General features: G+C 40.9%; 1 protein-coding gene and 1 long non-coding RNA gene across 7 annotated transcripts in view; one reads left to right on the forward strand and one right to left on the reverse strand.

Moving 5' to 3' along the window:
- The window catches only part of BEND5 (BEN domain containing 5), a 979,469-nt gene extending 973,308 nt beyond the window's left edge, over positions 1–6,161 (reverse strand). For all 6 annotated transcript variants that reach the window (XM_030032521.2, XM_030032519.2, XM_030032517.1 and 3 more), the window contains exon 1: positions 6,120–6,161. In XM_030032521.2, the coding sequence (XP_029888381.1) occupies positions 6,120–6,150 (31 nt within the window). In that variant the 5' untranslated portion in view covers positions 6,151–6,161. The remainder of the gene's footprint in view (positions 1–6,119) is intronic.
- Positions 6,162–6,283: 122 nt separating this feature from the next.
- On the forward strand, positions 6,284–11,744 carry LOC115349696. Its single transcript, XR_003926195.2, has 2 exons — positions 6,284–7,021; positions 10,630–11,744. It is a non-coding gene; the product is annotated as an uncharacterized LOC115349696 (long non-coding RNA).
- The last annotated feature ends 4,068 nt before the right edge of the window (positions 11,745–15,812 follow it).

Consider the following 15,812-nt stretch of genomic DNA (forward strand, 5'->3'; position numbering starts at 1 on the left):
TATAGTCATTTCACTCTATCACTTTTGTCCCTAAACACATGTTGCTGGAGGAAAGTGGAACAGGAGGAAAGAAAATCTCTGAGCATAGACCAGTTGTCCATTTCTTCCGTGAAAGATAACAGCTATTACTATTAGGTGTCCCACTTGGAAAGCAGGCTTCTGCTGCAGACCTAAGTTTCCCAGTCCTGTCAGTGGCCCCATGTGGAGATCAAGCCAGTTACATTTTAACACAGAAAGCTGACTTTAAAAAGTATTTTAATGAGCATTAAATCTATAAAGCTCAACTTGAAAAACCAGAAATGCTATGTAGGCCACATAAATGCATTCTGAGGTTGATCTGGTTTTTTGCATGAGACTTCTGCCTACTACAGTGACAGCAACACTGAAGAAACTTGCAGAAACTTCTGTTTTACAAATTTCAGTATAAAACCTATTAAAATTCTCAATATGTCTCATTTCACTTTTTACAAATTCAAAAACCTCCTCTCACAAGAGCTAATAATTAATAGGGTGCTTTGAACTTCACTGAAAGAAAAAACGTTGGGACGCTTGAGGTAAGTAACTTTCCAAAGCTTTGATTATTTGTCAAAGAAAAAACTGTTTGAAATATGGCTAGGAAATGGTAAACCATTAAGAAATGGCAACTGGAACACCCAACACATTCCTGTTTCTTTCTTTGTCTGAAATTATATCTTCTGGCTGTATAAAGCCTTCATTAGTATTTCTCAGGTCTCCTGATATGGCAAATTATGTAATAGAAACATGATCAAAGCTGTAAGTACCAAAAATATATTAGCAGCTCTTCAACAAATTCTTCTAGTGGGGATTGCTTCCACTAGATAACTGAAAAAGTTGGAAATAGTTGAGTATCAGCCTACTGGCAACGGAGTATAATGATTATTATAATACTTTTCTGCAGCAACTATAGTTAATTTCTGTATATCACTTCAATGAATATTTCAACTTAAGCAGTAAAAACTGAAGCAGTTAATGGTCTTACAGAGTGTCTCAAATTTACTACCAAACCTTTCTCTAATATGCCCTGGACTTCAAACTGCTTAAGCTAAAATGTACTGATGCTATCAGTAAGTTCTGGCAAATGTGTCTGTTAAACAAAACACATTTTAGGTTTGTTTACAAATATATCCTGCAGCATTTTATAAACAACTGTAAATAGCTCTTCATGATGTGTGAACATCTGCAAGTCTGGGCCCAGTACCCTTACAGTCTTCCAGTGACTTTTGAAATCTCTTCATGTTGATAGGAGAATATAGTGGGCAGATCCCTTTCAGCATGAAGACTGCAATGTCTTTTCCCAAACACTGGAATTCAGCTATGTTTACAGGCTAGTAGTGTGTATTAGGAAATAAGCTATATTGTTTATGTATGCTTGAAAATTCAGAAATAATTTAAGAAAGGACAATTCAATTGAAGAAATTAAATTTGCCTGGAAGACCAGAAGTACCACTGATGTACACTGTTATTTTAAAGACCAAGATTAAATAGTATTGTTAAAGTAATTAGCTGATTTCTCCTATTTTAAATATCCTCATGATAAAGCCAGTGAATGAGAAGTTCCAGTTATCAAAAAGGCCTATATTTAAAGACAAATAAATTAGGTTGTCTTATTTAGCTCAGCTTTTTATTTAATAACTAAGGCCACCTAAAAAAAAGCAGTGCGTTCCTGATACTAGAATGTGTTCATACAATATGTGATTAAATATTTTTAAAAGAATAACTATTCTTTTTTGAAAGAATAATCAAAAGGTATCCTTCAAAATAGTCCAGCTCAGCACTATCATATTAAAATTAATTAGAAAACACTGCAGAATTTACACAGCTATTCTATCAGGCCCTCCAGATGCAGATCTCTGAAATAATGATCTCAACAGTAAGTATTTTAGAAATGCTAATTATTACCCAAACTTTGAGTGGGGGTTCAGCACTTAGCAGCGGTTTGAAGCCCTCCTCCTTGAAGCTAGGTCAGCCCAGCTGTGAATGCTTTTGAAAGTTCTAACCATTCTTAATATGAAATGTGACTTAACATCGCTCTGCAAGGTATCTATCATGACATGTAAATAAACATGAAAAACTACACATTCAGCTGGGAAATCTGTTTGTTCCGATAACAAGGATCTTCGGTCTAAAGACATATATTTATATCCTGTCCAGTACTGTGAGTAAATGCCTTTTTTTGCTTTCACTATGATTTCAGTGACAATGACTCAATGAAATATCAGAAATACTAATATCCACAAAATGACTAGCAACTGTGGAATAACACATATTAGAACTGTCAATCCAGGCTAATACGCAGCTGCCTCAGATAGAAAACTATTACAGAACTCAGAGATAACCTGCACCCTTTGATCATTCAGGCCTCTGGAAGCAAGTCTTCTGAAGGTAATATAGATGCCTAGAAGAATAAGAGTAACCTGGGGAGAATGAGATAACTAGTGAAATTTTAGCTGGATCCATGTCTGAAAAGTTAAATAGTTTCATCTGGTTCATGGGTCAAAAAATTAGCAAATACAGGCATTCTGTACTCACTTTGACCTACTCCTAAACCTTCCTTAGAGAAGCTAATAAGGTTCTCTTTGCTACAGAATTGGAAAAATAACATTAATCTGTTTTTGAAGAAACTTAACTAAACTGGCCACCTTGCTACATCCTGTATCTTCCAAAGGTTTGAGACATCAAGGTCTGCTGAGCAGAACAACTGGAAGTCAAACCAAGAAGCTCCTGAAAGAAACTAACTAGTCTTAATCACTTTCATTCTCCTGCAGACTTAATTTGTGAAGATTTAAGTTGCTTTTAATTTGGATTCCCAGCTTGAGACATGAAGGCTTCAGCCTGGAAACCTAGACAGGAAAGCACACAAACTTACTGTTTATTGCATAAACAGATTTGAGCAGTTCCAAAAAACAAGCTAGAACTAAGGAGCCAATTGCAATGGGAGAAATGATTCATTAATCCAGGGTAAAGCAAGTTGATTTGCAGCACTCTAACTAAACATCAGAACACGGAAACTATTTTAATGGATTAGACCAGATGTCTGCCTGGTCCAGAGAGGATAGCACCAGAATATGAACTCCATAGTAGACAGATGTGAAATAATCTACCTTCCATATTAACTCTCAATCTCATTTGAAACATACAGATTGGCTTAAACCATGATATAGAAAATAATGCTGAACGTAACAGTATAGTAAAAGCTGATGGTAGTCCCTCTTCTGAAGTACTTTGTGCAATTCTGTGTGTCCTAATCTCCCTCCCCAATAAAAAAAAAGTTTAAAAATTTGCAAAAACTACTACAGAAACAAAAATCTTCTACATGAAAAAGGAATGGAAATATGAAACGATTTGTATATATTGAAACAGTAAGTATAATTACCAGTGTAAGAAAGATTAACATATTTACTTTCCTAAACAGAAGAATAAGGAGATACTAATAAAACTGAAATGAAAAATTCTTACATTATAAAAAGTTATGTTTTCCATAAAGTACAATTAATATACAAAACCTCTTGACATGGTATATTCTCAAAGCTAAGAGTTTAAGGGGGGGTGCAAGCATCTTAGACGTATATAATTCAGTATCAGATAGTATTTAGGAAGAAACATAATTTTTAGAATCACCTTTCTGTAAGTGCACATTATATTTTTTCTGACAGCTTTCCCTGAAACTGACTCTTGTCAAACACAGGTTACTGAATTAAACCAGTAAAGAATGGTCCATAACAGTAATCTGTGTTGCTATAAAGCATGGATAAGTTACTTCTAATTTCTCTGTAACTCAGTTTTCTCATTTGAAAATTACAAATAACAATCAATATTTCAAGATGGGAAGATAAGACTTAGTTATTACTTGTGTTTTCAAATCCAGGCATAAAAACATGATGCTGCTGTAAAAACAAAACAGCAAGTATAGTATAGTCATACTGGCTAAATCAATTTACATGGTTTGAACAATGTTCAGTCCTTCTGTAATGGCTTTATTCTCCTTGCATCCATACATAAAAATTTAAATTTGTGCAAAATGCAGGTTCCAGAGCTAGATTCCTGCATCACCTAACAACTGGTCGAGATCTGACATATCATTAAGACATACTAAGCAGTCAGAATGCACCAGGAACAAGAATGTTCCTCAATTATGTTATGTGCACGTCAACAGTGTCAGTGTCACCCGGCACTAAGGGGACAAACAGGTTCTTTTGGGGATCTGGAAGTTTGGGGTCTTTTTCCTGTCTTTGTGGTTCTTTGCATTTTTAATTCCTCATCTGATTTCTCAAAAAAAAGAAGGACCTACAAATTAAGACTTGCAAAATGGCCAGATAGGCATTGCAAAACTTAAGCGGACATGTATCAGGAAAATGCAACAAAACATGATTTCAGCACAAGCTGAAACACAACATTTAGGAGAAAAGCACTGAGGAAAAAGTTCTGGACAAGGTTAAAAATAAAAAGCAAATACTGTAAGGCTTCAGATTTTAATAATATAGCAGAGAACACAACATAAGAGCTAAGTTTATGCGCTAATTTGGAAATAGCAGGAAAGTTACATTATATGTTAAAGAAAGTTACTGACAACAGCCCAGGCATAGGTAAAGTAGGTAGGAAAGCTGACAAAGTCAAAAGGCCACTGAAGATTTGTTTCCTGTTTCACAGCGCAGCCAGAGCTGATCAGTTGTGTTTAGTAGTGTTGCACAACGCAGTGGATGAAAATAATCACCTGACTTATGGACAAGTTTAATGTATAATAAACTTTACAGTGTGGTTTCAGGGGTTCATAAACAGCATGGCTGAACACAGGGAATTCAAGAACCTTATGACCAATCCATTTAGATGTAGCCTTTGCAGTATTGTTTCCCGGAGCACAACAGTATTTTGCATGTTTATCACTTTTTTTCACCTTAAGTGGCCCAAAAATCCAAAATCAGTTCTATGGATAATGCATCTTCATTTGGAGCCACTTCTGAGTCTGAAAAGCACAGGCACAGCAGCTAACACAGCAGGCTAGGAAAATGAACTTTTGGTCCAGGAACCCAGATAATTTATGTATGATGCTGTGGGATATTAAATATTCAGAAAAACTGTCATTATCTTTGTTTCATCCTCCAAATGTTAATATCTCTAATTTTCATAACTTATTTTGGGGGCTTTTGTTTTCACGTGGGCTGGAAAAGACCTTAACTGTGTTTTGTACAATAGGAAAGATCCCTGTACCTAGAGGATCCTTATCACTCATGAGGAAACACAAAACTTAGTTTCACCGACAAACTTATCTTCACATACACAGTTAGAGCCATTGTTAATACATCCTGAATAGGAAGAATAACATTTGGCACCTTCTTTAAAGAGACCCTCACAGAATAACGTATGTGAGATGGAGGCGTACAGCATGCTGACCCTCTGCAGCCTCCAGGTACTTTACACCTCCCAGGACAGGTCAAGCAGCACCTGCAGGTCAACCCCCAAGCTATCAGCCTTGTGGTGCAGTTTCAATTCCAACCCCATGCCTTCACATACTATTTTTTTTTTCTTTCTACATAAAGCAGGTCAAGATTTCTCATGTGAGGGGAACTCCTGTGCACCACCGTTTCGCTCTGCTCTTCGCCACCGCCACCTTTGCCCCCCGCGCGGGGAGGACGGAGCACAGTGCAGGCTACCCCGCCATCAGCTTCGTCCTCTGCACAACCGGGGCTCTCCCCCACATTTTGTTTGCTGGGCCAGCAGGGCTCTCGCCCTCTCACCTTCCTCCCCACAACGGGGCAATCCCCCCTCAGACAGGGCTGGAGGGCCTGGGGGCTCTTCCCCCTCTCCCCACCTGAAGGGGCACTCCCCACGACCACCTCTCCTCCGGGAAGATGCTCCTCATCCCCTAAGGGAAGGTTGCCTTGCCCTCCTCCACGGCTCCCTGGGCAGGGGCCTCTGCCCTGGCCCCTTCCCCACCTCAGTGCCCTCGGCCAAGAGGCGCTTCCCTCCCTTTCCCCTGAGAGAAAGGCTCCGTCTCCTGCGCTCCGCTGCGAGGCAGGCCCCCCCCTGCTGCCAGAAGCCCCTGGAGAAGGGGGGCTCTTCCCCCTCCTCCCCCCGCCCAGGCGACTGCGGCTGGCACTGACCCGTCTCTGCCGTCCTGCTCCTCTCCGCCATATTTGTTGTCATCCCCCCCACACCCCCCCCCACACGGAGCGAGACGCTGCCTGGGCGTCGCCATGGCAACACACGTCACCGCCAGGGGAGTCCCGCGCCCCCCCCCCGCCCCTCTCTTCCCGCCCGCCCGCCTGCCGGCCGCCATGGCGGCGCGGGGAGGGAGCGCCGCGCTGACGGACGGCGCCCGGGGAAAGCCTTCCCGGTGTCCCGGGGAGCCTGGCCGGGCCCGGGACGGGGATGGGGGGCGCGGAGTGTCTGCTCCCCTCGGCGGCCGGGCCGGCGGCCGCCCCGCTGCTGGCGGATGGGGCGGCGGTGCGTGAGGGGAGCCGGCGCTGCGTGAGGGGCGGGAACGGCCGTGCGTGAGGAGAGTCCCGCCGGCCGCCTGCCCCTCAGTGCCTCTCGCTGCTGGTGTTTACAAGCGGTGCTTGCCCGGGGAGGGAAGGGCTTGTTATCTTCTCCCTGGTGACTGTTTCTACCTCGGCAATTACAGTAACGGCGTCCCGGAGGAGGGGGGCAGTTGCCGGGTGCCGGAGCCCCCGCCCGCCGGGAGTCGGGTCTGGCCCTGTGGTGGTAGTCACGGGGCTCCGAGGGGGAGAGAGGCTCGTTATGGAGGAGCATGTCCCCCTCCACCCAGATCAGGGAGCAGTTACGGCCTCGCAACCCGGAGGGGAGTGGGGGGCAGAGCGGCTCGGTGGCCTGCTCGGGTTAGGGGTCTCTGCCGCCGAGCAGGGAAGGGAGTGCATCCCTCCTGCTCTGGTTCCCAGCCTAATGCACTGAGGTGGAGCACAGGCATTACGAGGAGGCACCCTTCGGGCAGAGATGGCAAATTCATGTGTGTGTGACTACCCTGCCCTGCCCCAAAAATCAGCAGGTGAGTCTGATCATGTGGCAGTTATGTCAACTTTTATTTGGGGTTTTTTTTTAATTTCTTAAGGCAGCCCAGTGGGTAGCTTCATTATGTGTGTGAGTGTTGCCCGTCTGTCTCCTCCTCCCAGACCTAGCAGGTGAGCCTGACCATATGGCAAATATAGTGATGCTTCCTGAGGACGGGAGGGTTTCTGTGTGCCTGTGTTCGCAGGCCCACTGGGTGACACTCACCATGTGGCAAATACAGCAATGAAGTCTTTGGTGCAAAGGGGCTAATTATGTGTGTGTTTCCCAAGAGACCCAGCAGGTTGGGTCTGATCATGCGTGTCTCACTAATGCAAGACTGAGATGGAAGCATCATCCTCAACACAGACGAACTCCAAGCTCTCAGAAGTAAGGCTAGCCATGGGACAAGCACATTGTTACAAGCGCAAGCATCAAGGCCTAGGATCGTGTATATTTGCAGACATGGGGGTGAATGCACCCCAAACTGGGTGGCTGTTAAAACTGTGAAATGGAGTATGCATGCAATGCTAAGCAATGGAAATGGGCAGGACTGTGTTTATGGCTATGTACACACTTACGTGTTTGCTTCCTTCTAGCTAGTAAATTAATGTAACCACTTCCTAGTGACCAATGACTAGTCAGTGAAACACTCCAAGCTTAAAAATCAAGGCAGGTAAAATTGTATCTTTCTCCATCTAAAGTTCTGTTCTTTAAACATCACTTTACCTCTTTGTTTTCCTATCTGGTATGTGCCTTTTCTGCTCCAGTTCAACTCCTCTTAACAAGACTCACGTGGATAATACTTGGAGGTTCTACACGCTTAGATTTTTCTGTAGGGTCAGTTGCTTCCTTTCTCCCTGGCTTTTGTGGCCTTGTTCATTCTTCTTTCAGTTCATAGTTCTCTAATTATTTTTGCAGCATCTTTTTTTGTGGTTTTTCTTCCTTTGCTGTTTCCTTTCTTCTTCAGTGGCACTTAGGCCTCTTTCCTTCATCTAATTCTTTTCACTCTCAGTATCTTACTTTAGTATTACATAAGCTAATTTAATATTACTTTAGCCACGTTCCTGTGCCAGTGACTTGATGAAATACCTGTCTAAAGTGGTGTACCAAGGGGGCTTTGTGATGGGGTTAGAAGATACACCCTTGCACAAAAGAATATTGGAGTGTGGATACTTGGCTCAGCAAGGGCCATCTAGATCCAAGCTCTGGAAAATATTTTCTAGACTTTTCCCTCTGCAGTCTTCATAAACTATAGGTGGTCACTAGCATACTACAGAGGCTGATTTGTCTTGCTGCTGACAGTGAACTACAGTAAGTACATACAAACCCCCCCCCATCCTCTCCCTTATACTCTTTCTCCAGGCTAGCAGATCACCCAGGCCCTGTGCTCTTCTTTGTTTGTTGCTGGGCAAATGATGCTGGGACACCCCTCTTCAGAATATGCCACATGTACTGTCATCTTTTTCTTCTTCCATTCAGATCTCATGGCTGATTGTTTATATTAAATGTTCTTGCACATCCATTGAGAAACATTATCAGCACCAATTCAGGCTTAACATAGCCAGTATATTAAATGTTCTTGCACATCCATTGAGAAACATTATCAGCACCAATTCAGGCTTAACATAGCCAGAAACATTCTCTCCTGGAATCTCTCCATGTATGTGTATTACAGTACCTCCTACCTGTCTGTCTGCCACAAAAACCTAACCTGATTGTTTCTTTTCCTCTTTCCTTGTCTAGTCTGTTACCAAGTCTGGCTTTCACTTTCTCTTCCTCTATGAAAAGGTGACCATATCTGTATCAGTAGGTAGGATACTTTTTTGCTTCTGGTCATCCTTTATCCTGCTACAACCCCTTTCTTTTAGGTTCCCTGATAGCCATGTCCCATCCCAGCCCTCCATCAAATAATTTCTCCTCTTACTTACCTCTTCATTCCTTTATCTAAACTTTCCTTTTTCTTCCCCCCCCCCCCCCTTTTTTTTTTTTTTTTGAGGTGTTAGACAGTTCTGTCCAAGTCTGTAGCTCTAGCCTGGTTTCTTATCATGTCCCCACGTCCCCTTATTCCCTTTGTTCTACTTGCTATTCCAGCTTTAGTGTCCCCTCATCCATATTTCATTCCTATCTATTAATACTCATATAGCATTTTTCATCTGTAAATTTCTAAGAATTAAGTGCCTGTGGAGAAACCTTCCATATCAGTTCTTCAGATGACCTCTTTATTCACATTTCTCTGAGAGACTCACTTCTATGGTGACCACAAATACTAATCCAAAGGCCTTTTGCATCTAACTGCCATTCTATTAGCTCAACTCAGCTACCTGCAAGAAAGTCTACTGAAATCCAAGGTATCTGGGGGAAAGCACTTTATCCAGTCAAATTAGCTCTTCTGAGTTAACACACTTGAAAAACCTAGAAATGCCACACTCATTTTTTTAGTCTGAGTTTAATGCTATGTTATAGTCACCTCCCCAAGCTGAAGTGGTGTTAAATATAGATGATATGCAGTCTTTCCAAAAACAGTAAGATAATTTGACAAGAGAGTACTGGAAAGTTCATATAGAAAGTTCTTTTGAAAACAGAAAGATAACTGAATGGTGTAACTTGAAGAATAAGGGCTGAAGAATGAGGGAAATAGTATTCAGGAGAAGCAGTTCCTCATTTTTATTTATGCATTTTTAGAGCACCTGAAAATATGTTAGGGTGCTTGTTGGGACACAGATGTCTGGTCCGTGCCCTTCCAAAGCTAATAATCTAATTTTGGACATCACAAAACAACAAAAAAATAACAGAACACCATTGCAAAACACTGTTGCCCTGGTTATCTTCATAATCATTGTTTCAGCCATATTCCTTATTTCAATGTTTCCCCCCCTGCTTCAGCATCTTAGCAAGCAAAAGCTACTTCACTTTTGTAGCTCTTTACAGCTTATTCCCACCCTATCATCTTTTAATATCCTATAGAGAAATCAACGTCCTCCCCCCACACATTTCATTCAGTAATAACTCTCTACTTGTTACATTTTCAAACCAGCACCTTCTTGCTTTCCCTCGCTGCTGCTTCTCACTCCCACTCACCTAATTTTCCTCCTTCAAATCCCTCCCTAAAAATCTCCTATGCTGTGATGTCTACTGAAGGAATGATAATGAACAGTCAGCTGTGTGCCAAGATTACTGTCTGTCATAGTGACTGGAGTTGTCTTATTCTGATCTGTCTCTTGCATCCACTTCTTGTGTTGGACTGAAAGTGACTTGAAGCAGGCCCCCTCTTTTCGCTGTGTTAGTTATGGGTTCTGTAGTGGACTCTTAAAATCCATTATATAAACAAATAAAAATAGAGGCAATGGAAATGCTGGCCAAAACCAGGAAGATTAGGCAATAATTCAGTTATGATTCATCAGTTTAGGTAAATTTACATAAAAATTAATGTGACTGACAACTCCATTACAAATATTGAGAAAGAAATTATTTTTCTAAATCTGGATTTGTGCCATTTTTCTCTTTGCTTATAATCTATAAGGACTTGCGGAGCATGTTTTACTTTTTTATTTGTGCTTGTATTTGAAACATTAGATATTCCATTTTTTGTTTATCTGTTGTCTGCAGCCCAGAAGACTGTGTGGTGACTAAAGAACATGAGGAAGCGTAACACCACAAGAGCAAAGACTGGAAGGAAAAAAGATTTCTGATCACTTTTTTTTTTTAACATGAGTATAATTCAAATATGTTGAAGATCGAATGATTTGCATTACACATGCAATACTTTCGATTCAACTAGAGGTGGCTGCTGTCAATACATATCTGTCAAAACCCCAAAGATCTTCCAAGAAAATCAATAAAAATCCATTTTTACAATCCTGATATTTTCAGAGTGTTTAGAAAATTGGCAAAACCCACCCTTTTTTATACATTACAAAAAAGCCAATAAGGTGCATTATTGATTTTTCTCAAATCGTTTTTAAGTGACTGTTAAGGCTGGATGAGAATGAGAAGATGGAGTATTAACATGAGTTTTGCATGTGTTTCACACACCGCATGTATGGTGTGGTGTATGGTATGGTTCTTCAAAGTCGGGGTTTAAAAATCCAGGTGTCATTGTGTAGAAATCATATAATTGCTTTTTTGGTATCACTTTCCCTGTGTAGAATGAAGTAGTACATGCATTCAAGTATATGTTCTATTGGTACTTCAGCTTTGACTACTGTCAAAGACCATGACAGTGTTTCTGCTACAAACAGGCCGTCAATGTTGGCTGCGCGAGCAGAGTAGGTACCATCCAAATTAAAAATTAAAAAAAAAAAAAAAAGAAAAAAAAAATCTGGTCAGTTTTTAGCCAGGATGTTATGGTCTGGTGGATTCAGACAGAAAATTAAATCTGATAAATAAAGAGAGCCAAAATGAAAAACCAAAGCCTAGACTGAGGTAGCAAAATTGAAGTGAATTTTAAAACACACATACATAGTGGAGGAATGTTATGATCTTATTATTGTAACCTTGATCCACTCTTTCTCTTCTTCCAACATTTATTGCTCTCATTAGTTATGTAATATCTAAAAGCAGATTGTGAATTTCTTGTGTCAGGACAGTACCTTTAATATATTCTGAACATGCTTAGTATAACTTTAGACGTTCTGTACAAAAATAATATTACCTCTTGGGTTTTTCTGTATTATTTCTAAGCATAGGAAAAATTAAAATGCAGCAAGTCTGGAAAGGTCAAACTGTGTCTCCCCTCATTCTGTGCATGACTTCAGAAATAAAAAGTTATGCTGAGATAACTGATATGAAACCTGAGACACCGTGATCACAAAACTTGGATCAATTTGCCCATGCAGGCGAAGCATCATCTCATTTCACTCCTGAAAATATGTTTTTTAATTTTGCATTTTATGGCTATTTTGAACTGTTTGTTCCTAATGATTGTCCTCACGGATGTGCATCAATATTGTGTAATTACACAGAGAAACTGTCAGCCTGAAGTAACCCAATCTGTAAGTTACAACCATACTGAGTACAGAAGGTGAGCAATTTGTGACTCCAGGATTTTGAACACTACCTTGCTTTTCCACTCTTCCACAAGCACTTTTGAGCTTGTAAAAGCAGGGGACCGCCAACACGTAGTGCTTTCTCAGACACGCTTCCTTCCTCTTTCGCTATTCCTCTAAGCAGGGCAGAGCTTTGATGAGGGGTTGGTTGCCAGTGTGCACTTATGCCCTGCATTTGACTAGGAAAGGAAGGAAAGGTCAGTGCCAGCCACCTGGGCGCAGAATGGAAAAAGAAATGTTACCCAAGGACAGGAGTAAACCCTTGCTATTACAAAACTGGTATTTTTAAATTATTTTCAGGAAATAAAGAACCTTCACTTTTAAGTTCCCATCAGAAAGGTATACACACGTACATGATAAAAGTGCACTTTATCTGGGAAAGATGAAGGGCTAAGTCAGTTCTCCTGGGATTTGAACATGTGGATCAAGGCAGTTTAGGAATTTAAAACCTGAAGTATAATGCTGTCGTGGTTTAACCCCAGCCAGCAACTAAGCACCACGCCGCCGCTCGCTCACTTTCCCCCCACCCAGTGGGATGGGGGAGAGAATTGGAAAAAAGTAAAACTCGTGGGTTGAGATAAAGACAGTTTAATAGGACAGAAAGGAAGAAAATAATAATATGACAATAATAATAAAAAAAAATTGGAATATAGAAAACAAGTGATGCACAATGCAGTTCCTCACCACTCGCTGACCAATGCCCAGTTAGTTCCCGAGCAGTGATCCACCACACCCCCCTGCTGCCAACTCTCCCCAGTTTACATACTGGATGTGACGTCACATGGTATGGAATACCCCTTTGGCTGGTTTGGATCAGCTGTCCTGGCTGTGTCCCCTCCCAACCTCTTGTGCCCCTCCAGCCTTCTTGCTGGCTGGGCATGAGAAGCTGAAAAATCCTTGACTTAGTCTAAACATGACTTAGCAACTGAAGACGTCAGTGTGTTAGCAACATTCTTCTCATACTGAACCCAAAACATGACACTATACCAGCTACTAGAAAGAAAATTAACTCTATCCCCGTCAAAACCAGGACAAATGCTAAGCTAGAATTCTGTGCCATTCAGAGGCAGGCAGAAGGGGCCCAAAGAACTCTTTTACCCTGGAACCCTGCAATTCCCTGGAAGCCCGCCATGATGAAAGCACTTTCAAGTAGTTTCTAACCATGTAGCTGCTAAATACACTCTGTTACTTTGCGGATGTTTCCAAGGGGTCTACATGATCCTGATACAGTCCTGGCACCATGCTTGTGTGATGTTTATTGAATTTATTGAACAATTTATTGAAAATTATTTTAGTTTTTCATTAATATTTCTGTATTATGGACATTTTCCAGACTGTGTCCTGTATTTATATATACAGACACATTTTATGCGTTGCATTTTAATAACCTACGAACTCTACAGTTCTCCTCTATCTTTTAAGCCTTTTTAGCATCTGCTCTGTTAGAATTCTTTTAATGTAGCTAGTGAACATCTGGAAAGATGAGAGAGGTGGAATCAGAACTTAATTTGGGATGAACTGAACAATTGTTTGCTGTCTTGAAGCTGATTATTCGGCCCTTAACCGAAATTAAATTCTTTAGAGGAAGGGATAGTTCATAATGGATTTAGGAACCATGTTAAGTTCCATATTTTTAAAATAAATTCATGAATTGGTTTTAGTTACAATTTCTCGAGGTACCAGTGGCACAGAAAAAGGAGCAGCAAATCACTGAGAGACAATCACCACATGTAGCAGCTGGGAGAGAGGAGGTAAACTGAAATTGCAGGAATTTACTTTAGACTGCAGTAAGCTTATGTTAGCTAACACATGGCAACTAATACACAATAAAATCCCAGCGCAGAAAGGCCATTTTTAGTTTCACATTTGTTAGCAGATCATGGTAAACAGTTGGCTCACCCTAATATGCACTTGTCTTCCCCAGGATTTTTTTCACATGCTAAGTGTCAAGGCACCATTTTTTTCTCCTATCACATACAAGGCCTACAAGTGCTCAGATAGGAATGACGTAGATCTATGCATGTAAGCCACGTGGACTAACAATGATCTTTTCTTTCCTTTTAAAAGAATCCAAGGAATGAATTCAAGGCTGCAGGTAGATTGCCTTTGGTTGTTAAGTTCACGTGTGGGCTTGACTTCAATGCACTAGATGGCTTGAGGCCATCAGCCATCAAGGTCCTAGTTCACCTTATGCCTTTTGGTTTTGCGCTGTACTTGTGCAGGAACACTGTTGGCTTGCCAGTTATTCCATAAACCACGCAGTGCCACTAAAAGAAGTCCTTGTGGTGCAAAATATTATCAACACTGGCCTTTAATAATAGCACAATACGGAAAAGTCAAGCCCACAGCAGCACTCCAAACAGCTTAGTAAAGGGATAATACTGAGTCAGAGCCATTCTCTGTGGGATCCAGGGTATAGAGTAAAGCAAAATATGGGGCCTACCAAGGCCAACCACCTTCCCTCAAGAGTAGAGGAAATAGCATTGTTTGGTGAATCTAGTCCTAAATACTATCTGCTGTGGGAAAATAATGTGAACTCAAGTGAAAAAGGTCATTATGCCTCTAAGGACACCATTGTAACTGATGGTGGTTAGCAAGATGATCAGGGATTAGTGCCAGCCATGTAAACTCCAGCCTGACCATCTTGAGATAAGCAGAGATCTGGGTTTAACGTCATTAGAGAATTGTTACACCAAGGCTACATTCATAATAACATTTAAAAATCACTATTTTATGTGTTTGAAGACATAAAACAGACAGCATCTTTTCTTTAATTTCTCTGTATTTTGGCCAAGCAATATCAAATTCTAGGTATTTCTGTACACTGTGATTACCAAAGTTGTTTCCCTTGTTATAACTAGCAATGCTGAGAAGTGGATATTTGGTAAGACATAATCACACCCAATTATCTGTCCCCAACCTTGAATATAGAGTCTGTAGAAAAAATTACATGACCTTTTTAAAGTTTGCATCTATAACATCTTCTACATTCTAGAGCTTCAGGGACCTTCACAGCATGCAAACTTTCTACTCCTCCCTGCAAGAGTTAGTGGTCCTACAGAAGAAAAAACATCCTTTAAATTAAGATCTTAAGGAAATGAACAGGTATACATGTATTTGATCAGAAACCACAGAAATTATTTAATGTAATTACTACCTCATCCATCTTGAAATCAAGGACAATTTCAAAATCAAGACATTAATATGAAATTCGAATGACTTCAAGTTTGGATGAAGGAAGTACACAGTAAAAAATGTAGTTACATACCATGTTTTTCTTCTAAATGAAGATATTTGGTGAAGCACAGATGGGCTACGGTATTTCTTAATCCTCTGACCCATAAGGATTGGCAGTGAGACAGTGTTCCCATTAATACATCTCTTACTCCTTCTACTTTTTTACACGGCATTGAAATATTACATTTGGGAACTCATTGACTCACTTAGGATAACGGCTGCTATACCAGAGAAAGGAAGTTGATTTCCTTTTCATATTCTGAGCACACACAAAAGTGGTGGCAACTTAGGAACCAGCTCTTAGAAATAGCACCTGGAATATAAAGGCTCTGAAAATCTTACCTGCCAGAAAGTAATGTTCCATTATACAGGAGAACTGAAGTTCAAGTATACTGAGGGTCTGATTAAGGAGCGGGCACAGCACTGTTTAGGACACCTAACCTTGACCATTCCTGAAACTGTGCCAGAATTAGAATGGGTGGCAGAGATCCTCACAAACCAGACACA

The sequence above is a fragment of the Aquila chrysaetos genome, chromosome 12 (assembly GCF_900496995.4).
Source record: "Aquila chrysaetos chrysaetos chromosome 12, bAquChr1.4, whole genome shotgun sequence".
Taxonomy (NCBI): domain Eukaryota; kingdom Metazoa; phylum Chordata; class Aves; order Accipitriformes; family Accipitridae; genus Aquila; species Aquila chrysaetos.